The 22,984-nt window shown below is 33.9% G+C and overlaps 1 protein-coding gene across 1 annotated transcript in view; it reads right to left on the bottom strand.

The window, feature by feature from the left end:
• Window positions 1-250: 250 nt before the first annotated feature.
• Window positions 251-22,984, bottom strand: part of LOC145673730 (UNC93-like protein) — a 68,236-nt gene continuing 45,502 nt past the window's right edge. Inside the window, exons 5-6 of the mRNA XM_081743447.1 lie at window positions 20,475-20,742; window positions 251-548 (exon numbers count right to left, since the gene is read on the bottom strand). Coding sequence (XP_081599573.1) covers window positions 310-548; window positions 20,475-20,742 — 507 coding nt within the window. The 3' untranslated portion in view covers window positions 251-309. The remainder of the gene's footprint in view (window positions 549-20,474; window positions 20,743-22,984) is intronic.

Here is a 22,984-nt window from a genome sequence, read left to right as displayed (position 1 = left end):
TACAGTTGATGGACGATATCAAAACTCAAAAATCGTACGTGAAGACGAAGAGGTTAGCAGAACACCATGGAAAGCATGATCGAAGGTGGTGCATCGATATGTGAACATCGATATGCGAAAAGCATGGGAAGCTTCTCAGCTGCAGTAAGTAACTTACAAGAATACCTATGATGATGATGACGATGATATACAAATGATTGACCAAACAATTAATTAAATGAAAGGAAAGGGAATTAAACAAGAAACAATATTTAACATATACGTTAATCAGTTTATTTATGATTTACATTGGAAATACTGTCGTCTCCTCTACCTTTTTACTTTGTTGTCCGTAGTGTCTGCCTTTGATTGTCCTTTCTTGTGAATGTACTCGACAATTAAATAGCTTCCCATACCAAGAATAAGAATTGCCAACAGAATATAAATTTTCACATTGGTACACAGATAAGAGCTGTACGCATAAGCAACGATGAATCCAAGAGATTCCCATAAACGGAAATTACTGTATGCAGCTTCTTCGTTTCCAGGGAAGAGAATGCCATAGAATGCTGTAATGAAACAAAATATCAAACATAAACATTTAGAATAAGATTGCGTAAAGGGATATGAAATCATTTTTAAGCTTTCCATGAAAATGTTTGGATGTTTGGAATCACATCTACAATATTTGTTAGCATAATGACAGAAAGTGCGTAATAAATTTGAGAGAAAATGTCGTGAGCCGGTTGTCACCGTTGGTAAATGAGCGTTTATGTCACTATGGGAAAACGTTTTATTACAATTTCAATAACATAAAATAATTCAATGATATGGAATATGAAAGTAAGTTTTCACTTCGATTTTGGAGGATCTCTTCGCAACTACTTTGAATATATATAATGAGGAAGGCAAATTTCTACTTCATAGTTTTATTTATTTATTTATTTATTTATTTATCACTTACTCGTCTGCTAAGGCTGTTTGAGCGAATTTGCTCAGCCAACGTGCCCGAAGTCGTCATGAGCAAAAAAAGATCGTCAGATCAGTGTTTTCACCTGAATATTTTTAACACCATATCAAGTAATTACTGCTTCAGCAGGTGAGCAACAATTAATTCGGGTTAGACGCACAACACAAAGTGAAACGGTTACAGTGAAATTAATTAGTGAATGGAACAAACACCAAATGTAAGTTACAAATCTCACATTCATTCAATCTCTCTTGAGAGAATTGACATGGTAGTACACTACACAATTTTCAAATTTATTTTCAATCCATATAATAGAATTTCTCAGAGTAATCCGTACATCACAGTTAGGCCCAGCTCTACCATATGTGCAATACGTGCATTTGCACAGGGCAGCAAGTTTCGAGGGACAGTATAACTATATTATTTAAAATAAATTTTCTTGTTGGAAACAGACTTCACGATGATAGTTGTATTTTCTAAGCTGACCTTCTATTTGAAATAAAACGTTCATAAATCATGTTTGGGTCACATGGACAGTGCTAAAACAAATGATCAAAGAAATCCCTGCCTGAATTGTTTGATTGTTGACAAGTACAAGAACTCAATTCTCTAACAGTAACGAACACCTGTTCCATTTAGTTAGTTTTGGTATGAAAACTAGTCTTCTCTTTGTCACAAACAAGTTCCGTATCATTGAAGGTGAAGCGTTTTTTTTTTTAATATTTTAACAGATGTAGAAGTAAAATCAAGAAATAAAGATAACAGAGCTAGTTGCACTGGAATTCCAAACTGATATATTGAGATTGAAATTCGATATTGAATTATATATATAAAAAATACCATCTTTCCTCTCCAAGTGAGTTTGCTTTATCTTTCACTAACATAATAGATTATTATTTAAAGAAAATAAAAGCAGACACGAAAGTATTGTATTTGCAGTGTTAGAGCCTTTCTGAGTGCGAGTGCACTGTTCCTCCCCCTTCGTCGTCCATAATGGGGCAGCTTTTAAGACTTATTCTATCTGGAGAAAGGAGGCGGCAAATAATGCCATTGCACATTGCGGCAAATTGCCTAGGGCTGACTCTAATCACAGTGCTGTATGTTTTATGTATAGAAAATACAAATCTATCGGATTGTACGTTTATTGGCGTATTCTCGTCTCATAAATCAAAAAGATTAATTTCTAACAAAACTATAGTAACAGTTTTGATAGTGGAAAAACAGCATTAGAATGCGAGAAAAACAAATATTCATTGGCTGAATGTCTCCGTAAATAAGTATGTAACAGGCCCGTTTAATAAACTAAAGCACACCTAAGTAATATACTTGCCCAAAGAATCTGCTTTTTCGAGGTGAGGTGAGGTGATTTTGAGTTTTACGTCCCGTTCAGCAGCGAGGCTATATGAGACGTGGACCTACTGATTAACGTGGAATCCGAACCACATGAGCTCCCGCCGGGAATAGAACCCGGGTCTCCCACGCCAAAGGCGCGTACGCTAACCGCTTAGCCACGAAGGAGCTCTCTGCTTTTTCGAGTTCCAAATACAGAGTAGGTTATAAGTTACGAAGGGGTTTCAAAACAGCGTAACTCCTAGCGTATGTGAACAACTGGTATAACATACAGTGTATATGAAAATTTCTGTCATCTACGTGTGAAAAACAATTTCACGTAAATGTCCACCATGATGTAGTTAGCACGCATAAGCTCTTGACACAACATTTGTCATCATACTTCTCAAAGTTGTTGGAATTATAGCTAGGATTTTCATGTGGATGTTCTCCTTGAGCTGCTGTGTTGTTTGAAGTTTATTGACATATACCAGTTCTTTGAGGTGACCTAAAGGTAAAAGTCTGGTGAGGTCAAACCTGGGGATCATGGTGGCCCAGGAATGTCTGCATTTCGTGAAGCGATTCGATGCAAAAGGAAAAGAAAAGTTCACAGAAGTGTGATTGTGTCCCTAGATGTGTGTGCTGTGGTGTCATTTTGTTAAATGAAAATTGTATCTGGCCGGATACAATGCCATTATAGTGTGAGTTTGCAACCCTTGTGAGTATGTGACTGTAAATGTGCTCCAGTTTAAATGATGTGATTCAGTGGTTTTTCTGCATGTGAGAGGCAGCTGTTGTATCTGCATTGACAAGTAAGTACCAGTGCCATCGACAAATATGGTATACAGTCATTTTATTTCACTGGTCATTATAAAATCCACTTATTAGTTTGCGTGATACTCTAGCATCGAATGTAAACAAACTATTCAGCATTGCTAACTCACTCTTGGTAATTTTCACAAGTGCGTAGTACCAGATCATATGCAAGCAAAAAACTTTGAATTCAAGTAGTGACATTAAAAGCTGGTGAAAAATACGTATCACATAATTGGCATATTTACAAATATTAAAAAAAGTTAGTTTCTTACTTATCAGAAAACCAATCATTTAAATAATAGAATAATTTGGGAGCACATTATTCGGGTGCACTTCGTTTTTGTTTTTTTTTCTTCTTTTTCTTCTTTTCTCTTGAGTGGTACATCATGGGAATCTGCAGTAAATGTTCGAAATCAGTGTCTAGACTAGATGTAAATTCAAAAATTCAGTGTAAGGAGTGCAGCAATATTTATCACAGTGCTTGTGTTGACTTGAAGGAAGATGATGTGAAATTTCTTAAATCCTCAGATAATGTATGGCGATGTAAAGATTGTGAGAAGGCCCGACGGAATGGAACTGTCTCCATGTCTGGTGACAGTTCTGTGGATAAGGCTGAAAAACTCCCCACTTTGTCTGAAGTACACAATTTGTTACTATCAATCAAAAAGGAAGTCGACGAAATTAAAGGCTCTAATAAAAGACTGGAGGATGAGTTAGGTGCTTCCTTAAACACCATCCATGAAAAACTAGACGAGAATTGTAACCTCATCAAATATCAAACTGAGGAATTGAATAAATGCATGAATATAATTGACGAATTAAAGAATCAAAATCTATCGTTAAAAAAACAAATTGACAAATTAAAAGTTCAAGTAGATGAATTGGACCAGTATAGTAGAAGGAACACAATTGAAATACAAGGTATACCTGTCTTACCAAATGAAGATGTTAATAATATAATTAAGAGAGTAGGTGCAGCATTGGACATAAGTGTTACTAATGATATTATAGATGTATGTCATAGGTTGAAGAAATCTCCCAGCCAACCAGAACCAGGTATTATTGTTAGATTTGTTAGGAGATTAGATAAGGATAAATTTATTGCAAAAAGAAAAGTGAAAAGAAATCTCAGTTGTAAAGATCTGGGTCTGTCAGTGGGTGGGACTATTTATGTCAACCAGAGTTTAACATTGCACCGTAGAATAATCGTTAGTGAGGCCAGGAAAGTTAAGAGAGAGAAAAACTTTGCTTTCCTCTGGGTTGACTATGCGGGTAATATCAAATTAAGGAAAAAGGCTGATGACTCCTTTGTATATACCCTCACTACTATTGATGAAGTCAGAAGTTTAACGTAAAATATGAACAGCAATGATCAGACGTTATTTTTAAATTATCAAAATGTTAGGGGTATTCGAACCAAATTACATAAACTGTACACGGGTATTGCAGCCACTAATTTCAACATAATACTTTTGACCGAAACTTGGTTGTGTGACGGTATATATAATAATGAATTTATTGATGAAAGGTATAATGTATTTAGATATGATAGAATTCACAAAGATGGAGGAGGTGCACTTATAGCAATTTTAAAGAACTACAGTGTTACTGAAATTCCAATTGTTATAAATTATGTTGAAGCATCATGTATAAAAGTTAAAATAGCAACTAAATATTTTTATGTCATTGTTGTATACTTTCCACCGAATACTAAAGTGGAAAAATATCTTGAATTCTTTGAAAAAATTGAACAAATAGTTGATATACAATTTCATAATATTGTTATAGTTGGTGATTTTAATATTCCTTCAATTATAGACTCCTCGTTTGATTTGTTAGATGGTGACGTTATCTGTAAGTCCTTGGCAAACTTTATCTCATTTCATAATTTAAGATCAATGAACTCAGTAAAGAATGCGTATGGTAAAACTCTTGACTTAGTTCTCTCTAGTGTTGAGTTGGAAGTTAAAAATGAAATGAAATGAAATCTTTGAGTTTTACGTCCCACGCTTATGCCGGTTAGGCTAAAGGAGACGATGATGATGAGTAATGAATGAAAATGGTGGAATGAAGAAAGTGGGAGGAAACGGGAGAACCCCGAGAAAACCCACGCACACGGTGTTTGTCCACCACAAAGTTCACTTGGCGGGGGCTGGGATCGAACCCGGGACCCCAAGCACCAGAGGTGAACGCTCTACCACTGAGCCACCGCGGCCCCCTTGGAAGTTAAAGTATCTAGAAATATGTATCCCTTATTAGAAGAAGATAAACATCATCCCTCATTACATTGTCAACTGTACCTTAATAACACTATTTCGCGTATCAAACATACTACTAGTATTGCATATAATTTTAGTAAAGCTAATTTCCTTAATTTATATAGTTCTTTAAGGCAACAAAACTGGTCAGAGTTACTTGCTATAAAAGATGTTAATCTAGCAGTGAATTACTTTTATAATATTTTAAATGTTATTATCGATAGTAATGTGCCCAAGAAGAAAATATTCAAAAGGCACCGTCACCCCTGCTGGTTTACGCAGGAAATTGTTAGTATACTTAAAAAAAATTACTATAGAAAACATATGCATGTTTCAGTTTATAATTTGAATAAATTTAAGGAGCTACGAAAACAAGCTAAAAATCTTATTAATAGGGCTTACGAACTTTATATAAGAAAATTAGAAAACGACTTAAGGAGAAACCCTAAATGCTTTTGGAATTACCTTAAGAGCAAAAAAGTAATAATTTAGAAGTCAGTCATATGGTATATAACAATCAAATACTTACTTCTGATTATGCCATTGACAATAATTTTGCTCAATATTTCAAAAGCGTTTACTCTTCATGTCGTCCAAATTATAATGGGTATTATTCTCCCATCCTAAATGTTAATAACTGTCTTGTGATCAATTCCATTACTGAACAAGATTATGTGAATGCCATTAAAAAGTTAAAATCATCTAAATCCTCTGGTCCTGATTTAATTCCTTCGTACATTGTTAAGGGATGTGGGGAAGTTCTGAAGATACCTCTATGTCACATCTATAATCTCATATTAAAAACTTCTCTCTATCCTGATGTTTGGAAAATTAGCAAAGTCCGTCCTATATTAAAGAAGGGTAATCCTACAGCAATAGAAAATTATAGACCAATCTCATTAATTTCTACAATAGCTAAAGTTTTTGAACACATCCTTTATAATAAAATTTTTAATCATGTTAAACCATATATATCAATTTATCAACATGGTTTTTATCCCAGGAGATCAACAGTTACAAATCTTGTTACTTTCGTTCAGTATATATCAGATTCCCTCAATAATAATCATTCAGTTGATACAATTTATACAGATTTTTCAAAAGCTTTCGACAAATTGGATCACGATATATTAATTATGAAGTTGTCTAGTTTTGGATTTTCAGAACAATTGCTTCTATTGATTTCATCTTACCTAAAAGACAGAAAACAATATGTGGTGTTCAATAATCAAAGATCTACTTTATTTGATGTTTACTCAGGTGTGCCACAAGGATCTAACTTGGGACCTTTGTTTTTTGTATTATTTATCAATGATTTGCCGTCTGTTCTCAAAAATTCAAATTGCTTATTGTACGCAGATGATATGAAACTGTATAGACAAATAAGAGAACCTAATGATGTTTGGAAGCTTCAAGATTATTTAAATAGCTGTTATAACTGGAGTCTTAAAAATAAACTGCATTTCAATATCAATAAATGTACTGCAATAATCTTTTCAAGAAAAAATAATCCCACTTATTTTGATTATAAGATTAATAACTTAAATATCAAAAGATGCCAAGAGGTAAATGATTTGGGAATTATTATCAATAATAGGATGTCTTTTAATGTACATATTGAGAAAGTATGTAATGAGACTTTTAAGCTTTTGGGATTTGTAATGAGGAACACCAGAGACTTACACAATGTGGATGCTTTAATAACTATATTTAATACCCTTGTTAGAAGTAGATTTGATTACGCTTCTATAGTCTGGGCTCCTTATTACAAAAACTATATTAACAAGGTTGAACGTATCCAAAATAAATTTTTGAGATATCTGTATTATAAGATTCACAGTAGAACAACATTCACAGTATAACTTGGAAAGGTTTTTAGACCTGCGCAGGAAATCTAAGACGATGATTAAAAGAGCTTATTCTTTATACATACAAAATATAAGGAATAATATTAGTAGAGACACAAAACACTTCTGGAGTTTCATAAAAAATAAGTAAAGATGTTTACAAAATCCATCTACTATGTTATATAACGGTGAGTTATTAAAAACAAATAAAAATATTGTTGAGGGTTTCGCTCAATATTTTCATAGTGTGTATGATGAAAGGTCTTCATTCTACGAATGGAGCACCTCGAATATACCTTTAATACCTCACTGCCTGGTTATAAAAAAAGTGAATGAGGAAGAATGTAAGGAAGCAATAAAGAAAACTCGATCAACAAGATCTAGTGGTCCAGATAATTTACCATCTTATATTTTTAAGGGTTGTATAGATGTTTTGGTAACTCCTCTTTGCTATATTTATAATCTCATTTTGGTTACTGGGTGTTTTCCTGAATGTTGGAAAATTAGTAAAGTGACTCCGATTTATAAATCTGGGAATCCAAAAGATATTACAAACTATAGGCCTATTTCATTAATATCGATGCCGTCTAAAATATTTGAACACATATTGTACAGTAAGATATTTAATCATGTAAAATCATACATAGTAGAGTGTCAACATGGTTTCTTACCGGGGAAATCCACTACTACGAATCTAACTAACCTTACGCAGTTTATTTTGGACTCCTTGAACGGAAACAGTTGTTCTATTGATGTAATATATACCGACTTTGCGAAGGCATTTGACAAATTAAATCATAACATATTGCTTAACAAATTAGCAAATTTGAGCTTATCAGAAGCGTTATTAACTCTAATTAAATCTTATTTAAGAGAACGTGTACAGTTTGTTACTTATAATGGGCTATGTTCAGATAGATACGTGATTCATTCAGGAATATCTCAAGGGTCTAAACTGGGTCCACTCTTTTTCCTTTTGTTGATTAATGATTTGCCTGGCGTTATAAAATATTCCGAATGTCTGTTGTACGCGGATGACTTAAAAATATTTCGGGCAATAAATAATATGGAAGACGCAAAGAAATTACAAAAGGATCTTGATAGTTGTTACAAATGGAGTATTGACAATAAATTACAATTTAACGTTAAAAAATGTTCTGTTATTACTTTTTCACGACAGGGTGAACCAGCTCAATATAATTATAAAATTTGCAATGAAATATTACAAAGATCAACACAAATTAAGGATTTGGGTGTTACTTTAGATACAAAATTAAAATTTAATATACATATTGATAGAATTGTTAATGAATCCTATAAAGCTTTAGGTTTCATAATTAGAAATTCAAAGGAATTAAACAATGCAGAAGTGTTAGTTAAATTATTTAATTCATTAGTTAGAAGTAAATTAGAGTACGCTTCATTAGTATGGTCCCCCTGTTATGATAATCAAATAAGGAAAATTGAATCAATACAAAAAAGATTTTTAAGGTATTTATGGTACAAGAGATTCAAAATCTCTGCGTATGATATGAAAGTTAACTATAGTGTTATCCTAAGGGAATTTAATTGTACGTCTCTGGTAAAAAGGAGGGAAATAATGCATCATGTTTTTCTGTTTAAAATTATTAATGGTATTATAGTTAATCAAGATTTTCTGGAAATGTTAAAATTTAGCACTAGTAGATCTTTAAGAGTACGATTACCATTTGTTATACCTAAATCTAAAACAACCTCCCATAAAAATTCACCACTTGTGAGACTTTGTAAGAAACATAATGATATTATAAAATCTGGAATAATCGTGGATTTTACGATGTCTTTGGAAAAGTATATAAAATTGATTCAATTGTTTTTGAACCCTGCTTATGTAATGCAATGATTATGTTATTGCATACAAAAAAGAAAAAAGTAGCCTGCATGAATATTGCTATTTTAGACTTTTTTTTCTTTTTTTCTGTTCTTTTTCTAATATTTATTTTAATCTAATAGATTATTAGCAATTTCACAATTGTATATTTGAATTTGTATTCACCTGTTGTAATTGGAGCAATTGGCTCTGTAGTAGGTGTGTGTTAAATAAATAAATAAATAAATAAATAAGGGTTTTTAATATTAATTCTTACGAAGCAAAGGGATCGTACAAATCTCTTCTGAGTATTTTTGGTTGTAGCTCATTGGCAACTAGACATGAACGCACGCAGTTAATTTTCCTCTACAAATTAGTGAACGGAATTGTCGACAGTTCAGAGTGCCTAAAGCTATTGAATTTTAATATAAAATCTAAAAAATTAAGAAATCGATTACCTTTTATCTGCAACAGGTCTCAAACTATGGCACATTTAAACTCACCTATTACGAGAATTTGTTGATTATACAACAAGCTGATACAGGAGAATGTCGACTTAGATTTTGCTATGCCTTTTTCAGTTTATGTAAAAACTCTTAAATATAAGTTTTGATTAAGAGAGATTTTCAATTCGAACCTGACATTGATTATGGTATTTTGAAATTAAAAGAGTATTTCTATTAAATGAAAACATTTCTGCTTCTTGACAGAAATCATATTTCAACATTTATATTTTGGATATTTATATTTTTGTTGTGTTCTGTTTGTATTTCATTCATTTTTTTGTCACGAAGGGCTGATTTCATAGTCTTTACTAGGTTCTATTTCTATGTTTGCATTTCTTATTGAAGGAATTAATACAAATATATCTCTTACTTGTATTTTCTCATGTTCGTGATGTTAATTGCATGTTTATTTTATTTTTTCTTTTTGTTGTGTGTTTCAATATTTATAAAGCTTGTAATTATGTAAGCCTATTGTAAATGGGAATATTCTTTTCCTGTAATGGGTGTCCAATAAATAAATAAATAAATAAATAAATAAATAAATAAATTAAAACCAAACGTCTGACATGTCCTTCACTGCAGGTCGCAAATTTTGAGTCATCGTCCAGTATCAAGCACCGATGACGGTCACTGCATTACCATTGCCATCTTCAAAGAAGTAAAGCCCAATGATTTTCTGGAATGTAACACCACACCATACCGTATACTTCACAGGGTGTGGTGGGCGTTGGTGGGTAACCTGTGGATTCTTGGTACCCCAAAATCTGCAATTTTATTTGGTTACATACCCATCGAGACGGAAGTGTGCTTCATTACTCATAATTAAATTGTCAAGAAAATCTGCATTCCCACGAACCAAATTCTGAATTCATGTAGCATATATGAAGCCTTGTTCATAATCTGTTTGTTGCAGTTGTTACGCAAGTTGTACTTCTAGTGATACAGGTGCAAATATTTTAAAATGCGGCGCAGTGTCGTTCGACTGAATCTCATGTAGCTAAATTATTGTCGTTTATAGAACATTAGTTTATTTAATTACATTTTCCAGTTACAAGTTTCGTTTAATTTATTTTAATCCGAAAGAGAAAGTCGAAAAAGTAGCTTCATTAAACAAATATAATTGTAAAACTTAGCTTTACAAAGTAATAGTGTTATTGAACACATTTTATGTTTTGTACACATGTTTTGTGATTTAGTGTGTTTCTGATTCTATAGTTAGCAAACTATCTTGTAGGTGTTCAATATCCTTGCTCACGAGACTACTGAGGAAATGCTAGCTAGCTCAAAGAGAGCAAAATGCTCGAAGTGGTGGTGCCTGCTATGTAAAAAATGAAAAAGTAATGTTTCAACTGCAGCATGTCTTAATTTCGTGTTTAAAAGGTTTAAGAGTCTTCATCCCGGCGAATTTAAAATACCGCTAATTTTACAGTAATTATGTGATATCTTCAAATAGATAAAAGATAATTGAAATATGGAACAAGAGCGCCCTAGACAATATTATTTTGCGTGAGGTACCGTTATCACAAGTCGCCTAGTGGCTTTCCGTTTTCAGCTGTTTAGAAACGCGAAAATAAATGCCGATTTTTAAAATGGCTCGAAATAGAAAGCAGATAAGTGAGTCGTGATAACGGTTTCTCATGTAAAATAATATTGTCTAGGGCGCTTGTTCCACATTTCGATTATCTTTTATCTATTTGAAGATATCACATAATTACTGTAAAATTAGTGGTATTTTAATTTCGCCGGGATGAAGACTCTTAAAGGAATATATATATATATATATATATATATATATATATATATATATATATACAGCGTTTTATTTCTAAAAATAAAGGTGCCAGTACGCTGCACCTCAGGTTCATAATAACTAAAAAGCTGCATACCTTTCAGGGTATTATTATTATTATTATTATTATTATTATTATTATTATTATTATTAACAGTAATAATAATAATGTCCAATAGCATATCACTGTAGTCTTGTAACTAAAAACTCTTACGTATATACATACATATATATGTATGTAAAAATGCTTTAAAAATGTCTGATTCTCACATCTTAATTTTATAATACAACAAACGTAATGATAATGAATATTTCTTAGTAATTTGTTTCTTTTTTTCTCTCTTTCTGTAAACAGGCGAAAGTAAGCTGCTATTGTTTGTTTTCAAAAGGCATCAAGAGTTCCACAAATATCCAATTTCAATAACACACATTCAGTACATCCTTCACATAATATTCTTCAGAGTACTAGTTATGCTACCAAAATGTTCTACAAACCTCTACTAGATTAATGGGTAAACTTTGCGAAGAAAATCTAGGCGATGTTTTCACTGAATTTTCTTCCTAATAATTAATATAAACAATTAATTGGATACATTAAAATAGGAACTGATCAAAAGCTCCTCTGTGGAGAAAGTACAGAGGTGGAGTCCCAACACAATTTTTGTACTGGTTTTCAGTTTAGTCTAACTTCAGCGACAGACAAATTTGTTGTGATTATTTCGTTAGGGGAGGCCAGTCTTTTCAGAAGAAAAAAATCTGATCGGTTCACAGCGTAGCATGCAAAAAAGGAATGGAAAACAAGAAGGCGTGAGAACGTGCCAGCGAGCAAGAGACAAAAGGGCCCAAATATTTCTAGTCCCTGAATACAATTCACCAACTTCAAGAAGGAATAAAGATTCGCAACTCTTTCTCCAGAAAGAAAAAAAAAGGAAAACAATAAAAACTCTGATTTTCGATAAAATTATATATTTACTATTTGGTATTTTCGAAGTTTCTCCTCAACCTCTTTTCAAGCCAGAAGAGGAAATATTATGCCCTCATTAAAAAAGGTACCGGTTACCGGTACCTCATACCATTGCCTACCGCCAGATAAAACACTATATATGTTTTTTATTGTTTTCCTTTTTTTTTCTTTCTGGAGAAAGAGTTGCGAATCTTTTTTCCTACTTGAAGTTAGTTACTTGTATTTAGGGACTAGAAATATTTGGGCCCTTTTGTCTATATGATTATCAAAAATAGTAGTAGAGTATAATATTTTCTCCAAACTACTTAATCTAGATGTGCAGAGAAAATTTCAGTGGTTCCGGGAATCTGAGGAGTATTAACAACCGTTCGTGCGAGCCAATTAAATGATACCACTGGATATAGCTGACTCTATCTTTCTTTACTAATATATAAAAAAGCGTGTCTGTCATCAGCTTTTTTTTTTTTTTTTTTTTTTTTTTTTTTGCATAGATCCTCCTACAAAAGAGTCACCTAGAGCCTCGCGATTTTGTACACAGATAAATCTTCACCAGGTCTAATTGCGTACGAATACTTTTTCTATTTTCGACTCGAGAGCGGATTGGGTATGTTAAACGTTTTGAAGGTTCAAAAAGTGTAGAATATCTCAGAAACCCTTCAAGTTAGACAACCCACTCTACTCTACTGGGCTTCGAGTTACATACTTCCGCTAGCAAGTAAATATGCTCTTGGCAACGCAGTTAACAGATAGATCATAGTATTGAAGGTGGTCGAGTGAACAAAGCGTATATCAAGGTTGACTCTGACCTGAGCTGATACAATAACTATAACATAAATTAATAGCATTGGTAAATTTATCAATAACGATGTCTGAGCACGCTTGCATGAAAACTCACCTTTAGTTTTAAAATTTGATTAGGGTAAAGACTGACGTAGTACAAATCGGATCTGAGCGACAATCAATTTAGAAATGACCAATAACCCGAGTATCCGCCTAAATCTCCTAATACCATCACACAACAAAAATATTAAATCAGCGGACCCTATAACCTTCATCCAGTGCTCAGTTTTCACACTCCTTGGGAAAGTGGAGGCAAGTATTTCTAGTTCTTGAAAGTTAGCCTTGAAAATCGTACCAATCGTTTAGGTTGTTTTTAGCGGAGTTGTTACTTCACATGAAAACCTGTTAATTTACCTTCTGAAATTTATTTCAAGAAGGAAATGAAATAGTAAATATTTATTTTTATTTCTCTCTTTTTTATGAACAAATCTAATTTTAAGAAACAACTTTTACGTTCCAAGGTTTTAACTAAGACTGTAAAATGCATTAAAATTTAAAGGAAAACCATCTTTTATCTTTTAAAAATTACAAAGCCAAAACAACGAGTTTTGATTTACACTGAGAAACTTTGATAAACTTCCAAACTGTGTACATTCAATACTAAAACTGGAGGCACTAAAACCATAACTTGCGATTGGATACAGTAGATGGATAATTTTAGAAATGGAGTTGTTCTTGGAACATTAATCCACATCAAAAATAGTTTTTCGTATATCTTACAATTATTACTACATAAGCACATATATTGAAATAGAAAGTTGTCCTACACTTTATTATTTACAGTATCACTAGGAGAATAATGGCTGAGGTGAAAAACTCTTGAGTTACTGAAACCATATCAATAACCCATTTCTTCCTATCTCTTACCGTTTTAACCCTATGAAGATTAATGTTGAGTCCATATCACAAAGCAATTTCTCGTTATCTCTTACCGTTCTAACTCTATGAAGATAAATATTGAGTTCATATCACAAAGCAACTTCTAGTTATCTCTTACCGTTTTAGCTCTATGGAGATAAATATTGAGCCCATATCAAGAAGCCATTTCTCGTTACCTCTTATTGTTTTAACCCTGTAGAGATTAATATCGAGTCCATATCTCAAAGCCATTTCTCGTCATCTCTTCCAGTTCTAACTCTATGAAGATCAATATTGAGTCCATATCACAAAGTCATTTCTTGGTATCTCTTACCGTTTTAACTCTACGAAGATCAATATTGAGACAATATCATAAAGCCATTTCTCGCTATTACAGCTTTAACTCTATGGAGATAAATATTGAAACCATATCACAAAACAATTTCTCGCTATAGTCTATTTTACCGTTTTAACTCTATAAAAATCAATATGACGTCCATACCACAAAGGCATTTCTCGCTATCCCTTACCGTTTAACTCTATTGTAATCAATATTGACACCATATCACAAAGCCATTTCTCGCTATCTTTTACTGTTTTAATTCTATAAAGATCAATATTAAGTCCATGTCACAAAACCATTTCTCGCTACATCTTACAGTTTTAACTCTATTGTAATCAATATTGAGTCCATATCACAAACCATTTCTCGCTTTCTCTTACTGGTTTACTTCTGTGGCAATCAATATTTAGTCAATATCACAAAGACATTTCTCGCTATCTCTTACCGTTGTAACTCAGTGAAGATAAATATTGAGTCCATATCAGAAAGCCATTCTCGCTATCTATTAATGCTTTAACTTTGTGGTAATCAATATTGAGTCCACATTACAAAGGCATTTCTCGCTATCTCTTAGCGTTTTAGCTCTATGGTAATCAATATTGAGACCATATCACAAAGCCATTTCTCGCTATCTTTTACCGTTTTAACTCTACGACAATCAATTGAAAGCATATCACAAAACCATTTCTCGCTATCTCTTACTGTTTTAACTCTATGGTAATTAATATTGAGTCGATATCACAAAGACGTTTCTTGCTATCTCCATCGAATGTAGTAGTAGGTTTCCAATTAATTTCGCTTGAAATAGAAGAATGAAGTCGAAATATAGATTCTATCAATGCGGTGCTCAATCCAAATTAAGAACTGTTTCCGGTTTAAAGAGAGAGGTACAGGTCGAGATAAGACTTATCTTTAGAACGCGTAATACGTATCAAAAATCCAGTTCTTCCTACACTTCACCGTTCTATATTTATCCAATGGTAAAAATCACTTAAAATATTCGTACAATTCATACTGCGCAATCGAGGAAGTTAGTTCGATTGTAGAGACTTTAATGAGCAGCTAATAAGTTGTCTTGATCTTGCCTCTTGAAACCTTTCTTCAAGACTGAGCTAAGGAGTAGGTTTATTGAAGCAAACTACTAAAATTTTTTTGGTTAGAGCAATGAAGAGCAAACTACTGCCCGCGTGCCAGGCGTGGCTTCCCTGAAAATTGTATCTGGCCCACGACATGATTTCCAATCTAACAAATGAAGGCACTGACTGCCATTGTTGTTCATAATAAATTATATTGGCTCACCAAGAACATTTTTTTATTTGGTCCCTTCCTTTAAAAAAAGTTTACCTATGAGAGAGATGAGGAGTTGACTTGGTATATGATCTCCAATCTACCGTCGAACTTCCTATTTAAATCAATAGCGAATTTTTCGAAAGTTTAGAGATCATGGGCAATGCCAGTGAAGAATTTTAATTTGGTTTGGTTCACCTGAATGGGGTACATTTTATCATACATTTCAATCTTCAATAAGAGAGCAAAAAGTCTTCCCTGTGCTCATCCAACCAAGAAATGTCTTTGGAAGAAATCAGATAAGGAATTTTGCAGGTGTCCACTCAGCAGTGGACCCAACACCTCTCGTTATCTTTCGATCAGAGTTTTCCTAAGTGATTCCTTGTCACGAATTAAAACTAACAGGAAATCACTATCTAGTTCGTTTTTAAAATATTGGTTCCATCTCGCAGGTAATGAGGTATATAAAGGCACAATTATATGTGTTATATTCCTCCTTTAATTTTCTGAGAACGCATCCTATTTATTACGGTTTTTATTCTATGGCTATCAATGTTGAAATCAGAAATTGTTGATTTTAACCACTTCAGATTTGAATAGAGTTAACGGAGTAGATGGAACATATTTCTGGTATGCTTAATCGATTACAGGAAAACGATTCTCGATATCTCTTACCGTCGTTGCTCTATGAAAATCAATATTGAAACCAGAAGTACTAGTAAACTTCAACCATTTTTGGTTTTAGTGGAATGTTAAAAGCGAAAATGACATATTTTCTTGAAAACCTAAATCAATTCTTTAAATAATAAAAAAAAAGCTTGTCGCTATATATCAGTGGTCGCTTAGGATATGAAGCTTCTGACCTACCGTTTTTAAATCCTACTGTGAGCTATAACCAAAAGAACTACCGACTTTTTTTTTTGAACAAACAAAAAAAAAAAAGCTTCTTACCTTTGTTGCGTCAATTCAGTGAAGGAAGCATATTATTCAGTTGAGGAATTTTTAAATGATAACGATGTATGAATATGATGTAATGATGTAACAAATTTAACATGTGATGTTTCTTATAATTTAGTACTTCAAATGATGTAATAAGTTGTAATTACAATTTGCATTTATATACATATGACAACTGTAGAACTTATAGGAGATACTCTCCATATTGCAAGTCAAAACAGGAAAAGTAAATAAATAAATAAATAAAATCAAGGTTAGCCAACCAGAGCGTTAACGCGATCTACTGAAAATGTCCCCGGCAGCTACAAGTATATACGTATTGTCGTTTCGATCACTGCTATATATTATCGTTTTTGTTCCAATGCCGATCAACGTTGAAAGGACAAACGGACGGATATAACCTTTCTATACGACTTCCAATATTTATGCATAGTATAGTTTGGATGTCTAAAATTGTTAACCAGGAAAATACAAACCTGAGTAGTGGTTCGGATCCCACTAAGGTCCCTGTGCTCATCCAACCGAGAAATAATTAAAGAAGGAATATAACACGTATAATTGTGCCTTTATATACCTCATTACCTGCGAGATGTAACCCGTATTTTAAAAACGAACTAGTTAGTGATTTCCTGTTAGTTTTAATGCGTGACAATGAATCACTTAGGAAAATTCTGATCGAAAGATAACGAGAGGTGTTGGGTCCAAGGCTGAGTGGACACCTGCAAAATTCCATATCTGATTTTTTTCCAAAGACATTTCTCGGTTGGATGAGCACAAGGAAGACTTTTTGCTCTCTTATTGAAGATTGAAATGTATGATAAAATGTACCCATTCAGGTGAACCAAACCCTTTTAATTATATAGCCTGAGGTCATCACCAACATTCTTTTCACTGTAATTCATCAATTATTTTCACTCTTCGTTTTATATATGTAAAAGGAAATTAATCTTAAGTACAGTATATATTTTACGTGAAATACAGAACTAACTTTAGATCTTGACCAAGCTCGGTGTAGAGGTTGACCTTGACTTGGCCAGTACGCTTGTGAAATGTATTCGTGTGGTTCTTGAGAATTGTACTATTCAAATTATGGCGAAACCAACTTATTCAAGTAAACTTTCAATTTTCAGTGAACATGGTTGATCAAAATGTAACTCCACGTTGAAATGATGGACTTTTACTTGTACGAAAATTATGCTAAGAGACAGCGTTTATGGCCTTCGAAGGCGGGGTTCTGTGTTTCCTTTAAACGCTGTGAGCAAATGAGATGAGTGCTGTGTTGCCAGAGATCGAGATATGCATGTCGCCTGCTCGCGCTGTAGTGTCTCTGCTTAGCCACGCCCCTTTACCAACACCAACGTCACGTCACAGCTCTAATTTCATTCGTTCATACCATATGTCATTAACTGTGTCCCATAGTTTAGCTACCTTGTAAATACAGTGTGAACTCATAATTAGAATTTTGCTAAAATCAATGAAGGATGTTTTTATTTTCGCATTCAAGGAACTTAATGCTAGCTAAAATGTACGGGCCACCTCATTAATTATTTTCGTTTCAGTTTCTGAAACTAAGTCACTTTACGCTGCAATCATTACTTATATCTGTGAAACAGGAACAAAACTATAAAACGTTTTTTTCGGGAGACTTAGTCTAGATAAAACTCATTCCCAGAAGTAAAATACCTCTTATGAATATTTTCATAAGTAGTTTATCAATGCTACAGATTATTAGTGAAACATTTCTTTTCACGAAATATGAAGGAAATCGACTGAGGCGTTTCTGAGAAAATCTTAAAAGGAAAATTTACCAACAAGGGTAAACGACCATTTTTGGATTTTTACTCCAGCGAAATGGCTTATACTACATTATGGTGCTGATGGTGCTGCTAATGAACTATCCTAACTATATATAAAAAAGCATGAACTGACATAAAATAAAAGGGTACTTCCGGTACATGTGGAAAGATGAAATTTGACATGATTGTAGCTTTCTGAAATTAACCGACAGGAAAATTGCCAAAAGTGAATATTTTATATTTCAGAGGATCTAAAAAGGGGATGAAGAATTTCCCCATGTTATTTAAATGGGCTCTTTTTGGACCTATAATCTCATGTTTTAGGTACTTGGAATTGAAATAGAAACTTGAAATTCGGTATGCTTGTACATTTTCTATAGTATTATTTAGCAAAATCCCTAAAAATAAAAATTTCCAAACTTAGACTGGTTTTATGGGGAACTGAAAAATTTTGCCCATGTTATTTATATGGAACACCTTTTACACCCCAAAATTATTGAGTACTTCCTGTAAGGCTACAATGACTAAATTTGACATGATTGTAGCTTTTGTAGACTAACCGACAGAAAAATTACCAAAAGTCAATATTTTTATTTTTTATTTTTAGGGGATCTAAATGTGTGATGAAGAAATTTTCCACGTTATTTAAATGAGCATTTTTTTTACCTATAATCTCATATTTTAGGTACTTCAAATTGGAATAAAAACTTGAAATTCGGTATGTTTGTACGTTTTTGTTAGCGTTACCTAAGTAAATCGCCAAAATTTTCAACTGTAGAGTGGTTTTATGGAGAACTGAGAAATCTTTCCCATGTTTTACTACCCTTAATTTTAAAAGTATGAAAACAATTCGAAAACACCGTTAGGAAATCTTAGGAAATCTTAAGTTTAAAGTCCGGTGCAGATACATTGAACAGCATATTTTTCTAGTGAGTGAACACATTCATATCTAGACGAATAAACGGACTCACGGATAGACATCCAAAAATCACTCTTTCGTCTTGTAGGGGCCATGAAACGTGTAAATCCGTTGAAATCTCGCATTCGATTTTTTTCATAATCACTATATTTTCTTCTCTCCTATTGTCGCTAGAAAGTAAAAATAGCTTTAAAAAGACAATTTTCTCCTGTCCGCTATGTACATAAAATATTGAAATCTGAGTTTCGTCTAATTACAAAGTGTGATAAAAAAATTATGGTGAAAGTAGTTGCACAGTGTCTTCTGTCTATGTTGTATCCATTTCAACTAGTAAACCCGGTAGCATAAATCTTTGGTACACTCAGTGTCGAGCTTGAATGACTTGTGACATGTTAGTTGGTTTCCAGAGGCATTAGAGTGAGGACGTGTTAAATTTTGTTCTAAGCTGCAAAAAAGTCCCAAAGGAGTTCACGAAATGTCACAATCAGTGTATGACGATGACGCGGTGGCATTGAAGACCACAAGTGGTATTAGCGATTCAAAAGCGACAAGGAGTCGATTGAAAACAAGCAACAATCGAGACGTTCTTCGACTACAAAAACATATGAAAACGTGGAAAAAGTGGCTCAAATGGTTTGCTCAAACAGGCAAATGTCTATTCAAGAGCTTTCCGAAGAACTAAATATCTCGTATGGATCCATGAAAAGCATTTTAACCGACGATTAAATGAACAAATGGCTTCCTTCTTCACCACGAAAACGAGCCGTGCCACACTTTTAATTTGATCCACGATTTTTGGGGGCAAAAAATATACCTGTCTGTCCACATTCGCTGTACTCTCAAGATATAGCACCATACGACTTCTGGCTCTTCCCAAAAGTTAAAACCATGCTTAAAGAGAAATATTTAGTCACCATTCCTGACATTAAGAGGGTCACGACAGAGCAACTGAATGCCCTTCCAAAAGAAGCCTTCCAGAAATGCTTCCAGTCATGGATTCAACGGTGGAATAAGTACATTGCTAGTCAAGGACAGTACTTTGAAGGAGATTAAATCAAATTCCATGTAAGCTTATTACCTTGTTTGTAATAAAATTATTCACCGTATTTTTTCATCACACCTCGTATTTCAGACAACTTAATGGTTAGTTTAATGGTTAATACTTACCATTGATTTGAGCTAACCAAATCCCATCTCCCATGCCCCATAGCCCCGCAATTACAAAAAACACAACGCTGTAATCGGGATGTGGTTTCCAAATTAATAGCGTTACGAGAAGGCAGAAGTGTGTCACTGCGGCAAGAGAGATGATTGGAATTCGGCCAGTGATTTTCACCATAGCGCCAAGAATCAGTGCTGAGAGTGCGTTAACTACTCCATAACATATCATGACAAAACCAACTTTCGATATGCCCCAGGAACAGGATACAAAAGCCTGAAAATTTAAGAATAAAAAATGTTAGAAACAATAATGAGAAAAAGGTTTCTAGTCTTAGTCCACACCTTTTTCCAAAAATTTTCGCAGTTGTGATGGACGAACTCATAAAGGATATCCAAGAATTATCACCTTGGAATATGCTATTTGCGAATGGCATCGTGCTAATGAGTGAGACCAACGCAGCTCTACAAGAGAAATTGAAGGGGTGGATTCCAAAAGAGCCTAAGTCAATTTTTGTCATTTTTGAAATATTGGTTCTATTAAGTTCTATTTCAGCATCTCCGTATATTGAACAGGGTTTCATGCCAAAGCTCCATAAGTCAAATTAATCGTAGGTAAAAGAAAACAGCGTTGTTTTCCAAAATGTCCTTAGTCAGCGGTGTTCTCTGAAGTTATTTTCTGACCCTTGCCTAAAAACACTTATAAAACTCTTGCTATAGATGGCTATTTCACAGTTATTTTACGAAAAGTAGGCAATTACAAGTTTGTTTTATGTAGATTACTTTTCTTTTACAGAAATAGAATTATGAAAACACACACAAGATATTCGTCTCCTGAAAAACTTACTTTTTTTGACTTAGGCTCTTTTGGAATTGAACACTTCAATTAGATGCCTGGAGACGAGCATTGGAGAGCAAATGGCTTCCAATTAGTAAAACCAAGACTTAGAATATTTACATTGTTCTTTCGGGGGGGGATGTAATGGAAAATACAATCACTTGAGAATGCTCCAAGAGCATTGCCACAACGAACTTAAAAAGAGTGGAGAGATGGAGCAGGAAGGATAACTGTGATTGTTCCTACATGTAAAAGTAAATCTTTTTATTCACACCTCCTTCTGTTTCTCGCAAAAACTCGCAAAATATCATCTCTCTATGACTTACGGTTTCCGAGCTATGGTTCTTTAAAGCTCCCGAAATTCGAACCTTTTTGGCCAACATCTGGGGAACGGTGACCATTCAGCCAGTGGCTAACGGTTACTATTTGGTACCAAAATGTTCACCGTCCTCTTAAGTATTGATCAACACCAATATCATCTCTGTATGACTTATGCTTCCCGAAATATGGCTCCTTAAATCTCACGAAATCGGAATTTTTTCACCTATATCTCGGGAACAGTAAGAGTGACGCGAAAAATTCGATCACTTTCTCAGATAGTTTTTGATGCTCTATCGAATGGAGGGCTCAAAATCGGAAAATTCCCAAATAACAGACAGACCGACAGATAGACATACAAACATAGATAACTCAGTACAGAACTTTTTACGTTCGTTGAAAATAATACAACTAGACGAAAAAGAGTTGGTAACGAAGAAGAAATTCAAATACTTGGGATCAATTCTGCAGGAAAATGTGGGAATAAAGAAGATATGAACAGAAGAATTAGCAGAGTTTGGACGAAATGGAGAGGCGCGGAAGGAGTGTTCTATGACCGTAGTGTACCAGTACACCTTAAAGGAAAAGTTTACAAAACAGTAGTGAGACTTGCGTTATTATACGGAGCGGAATGTTGGACGACGAAGAAGAAAGAGGAACAGAAGTAGCATGTTGAGGAGATGAAGATGTTGCGGTGGATGTGACGTGGAAGGACAAAATTAAGAGCGGTGGCTCAGTGGTAGAGCGTTCACCTCCGGTGCTTGGGATCCCTGATTCGATTCCAGCTCGCGCCATATGGACTTTGTAGTGGACAAACACCGTACTCGTGGGTTTTCTCGGGGTTCTCCCACTTTCTTCATTTCACTCATCTCTCACCGTTTCCTTTAGCCTAACCGGCATAACCGTGGGACGTAAAACTTAAAGATTTCATTTCATTTTCAAAACTACCTTCTTTTTTTTAAAAAAAAAATATCTATTTATACATGAGTAAAAACAAGAGCTTGGTGAGCACCGTCATATAAATCGATTACTAGCATATAGCCCGTTCTTCACATGGGAGAATACGTTTCATTTTATACATAATGAAAAATGGGGCTGAATTTTTATTTAAACGGCAACGGAAGTGTCGCTGTTCACCTCAATTACCCAGAAAACTATGGATTCGGCAATAATATAGGTCGTTTTCGATAATTTGTATGTGTATCTCCCTCTTCCCCTCCCCAAGTTGCGGGGCTGAATCTGGATTTCAACTGCATCATCTGAAGTGTCACTGTTCATCTCATTGACCCAGACAATTATGGATTCGACAACAATATCGATCATTTTTGATCATTTTAAATATCTCTTCCCTGCCCCTCGCTTA

This window comes from Thermobia domestica, chromosome 17 (genome assembly GCF_964235325.1).
Source record: "Thermobia domestica chromosome 17, izTheDome1.hap1.1, whole genome shotgun sequence".
NCBI classification, from domain to species: Eukaryota; Metazoa; Arthropoda; class Insecta; order Zygentoma; family Lepismatidae; genus Thermobia; species Thermobia domestica.
The sequence above is the reverse complement of the archived record's forward strand: the minus strand, read 5'-3'. Positions and strand labels throughout refer to the sequence as shown.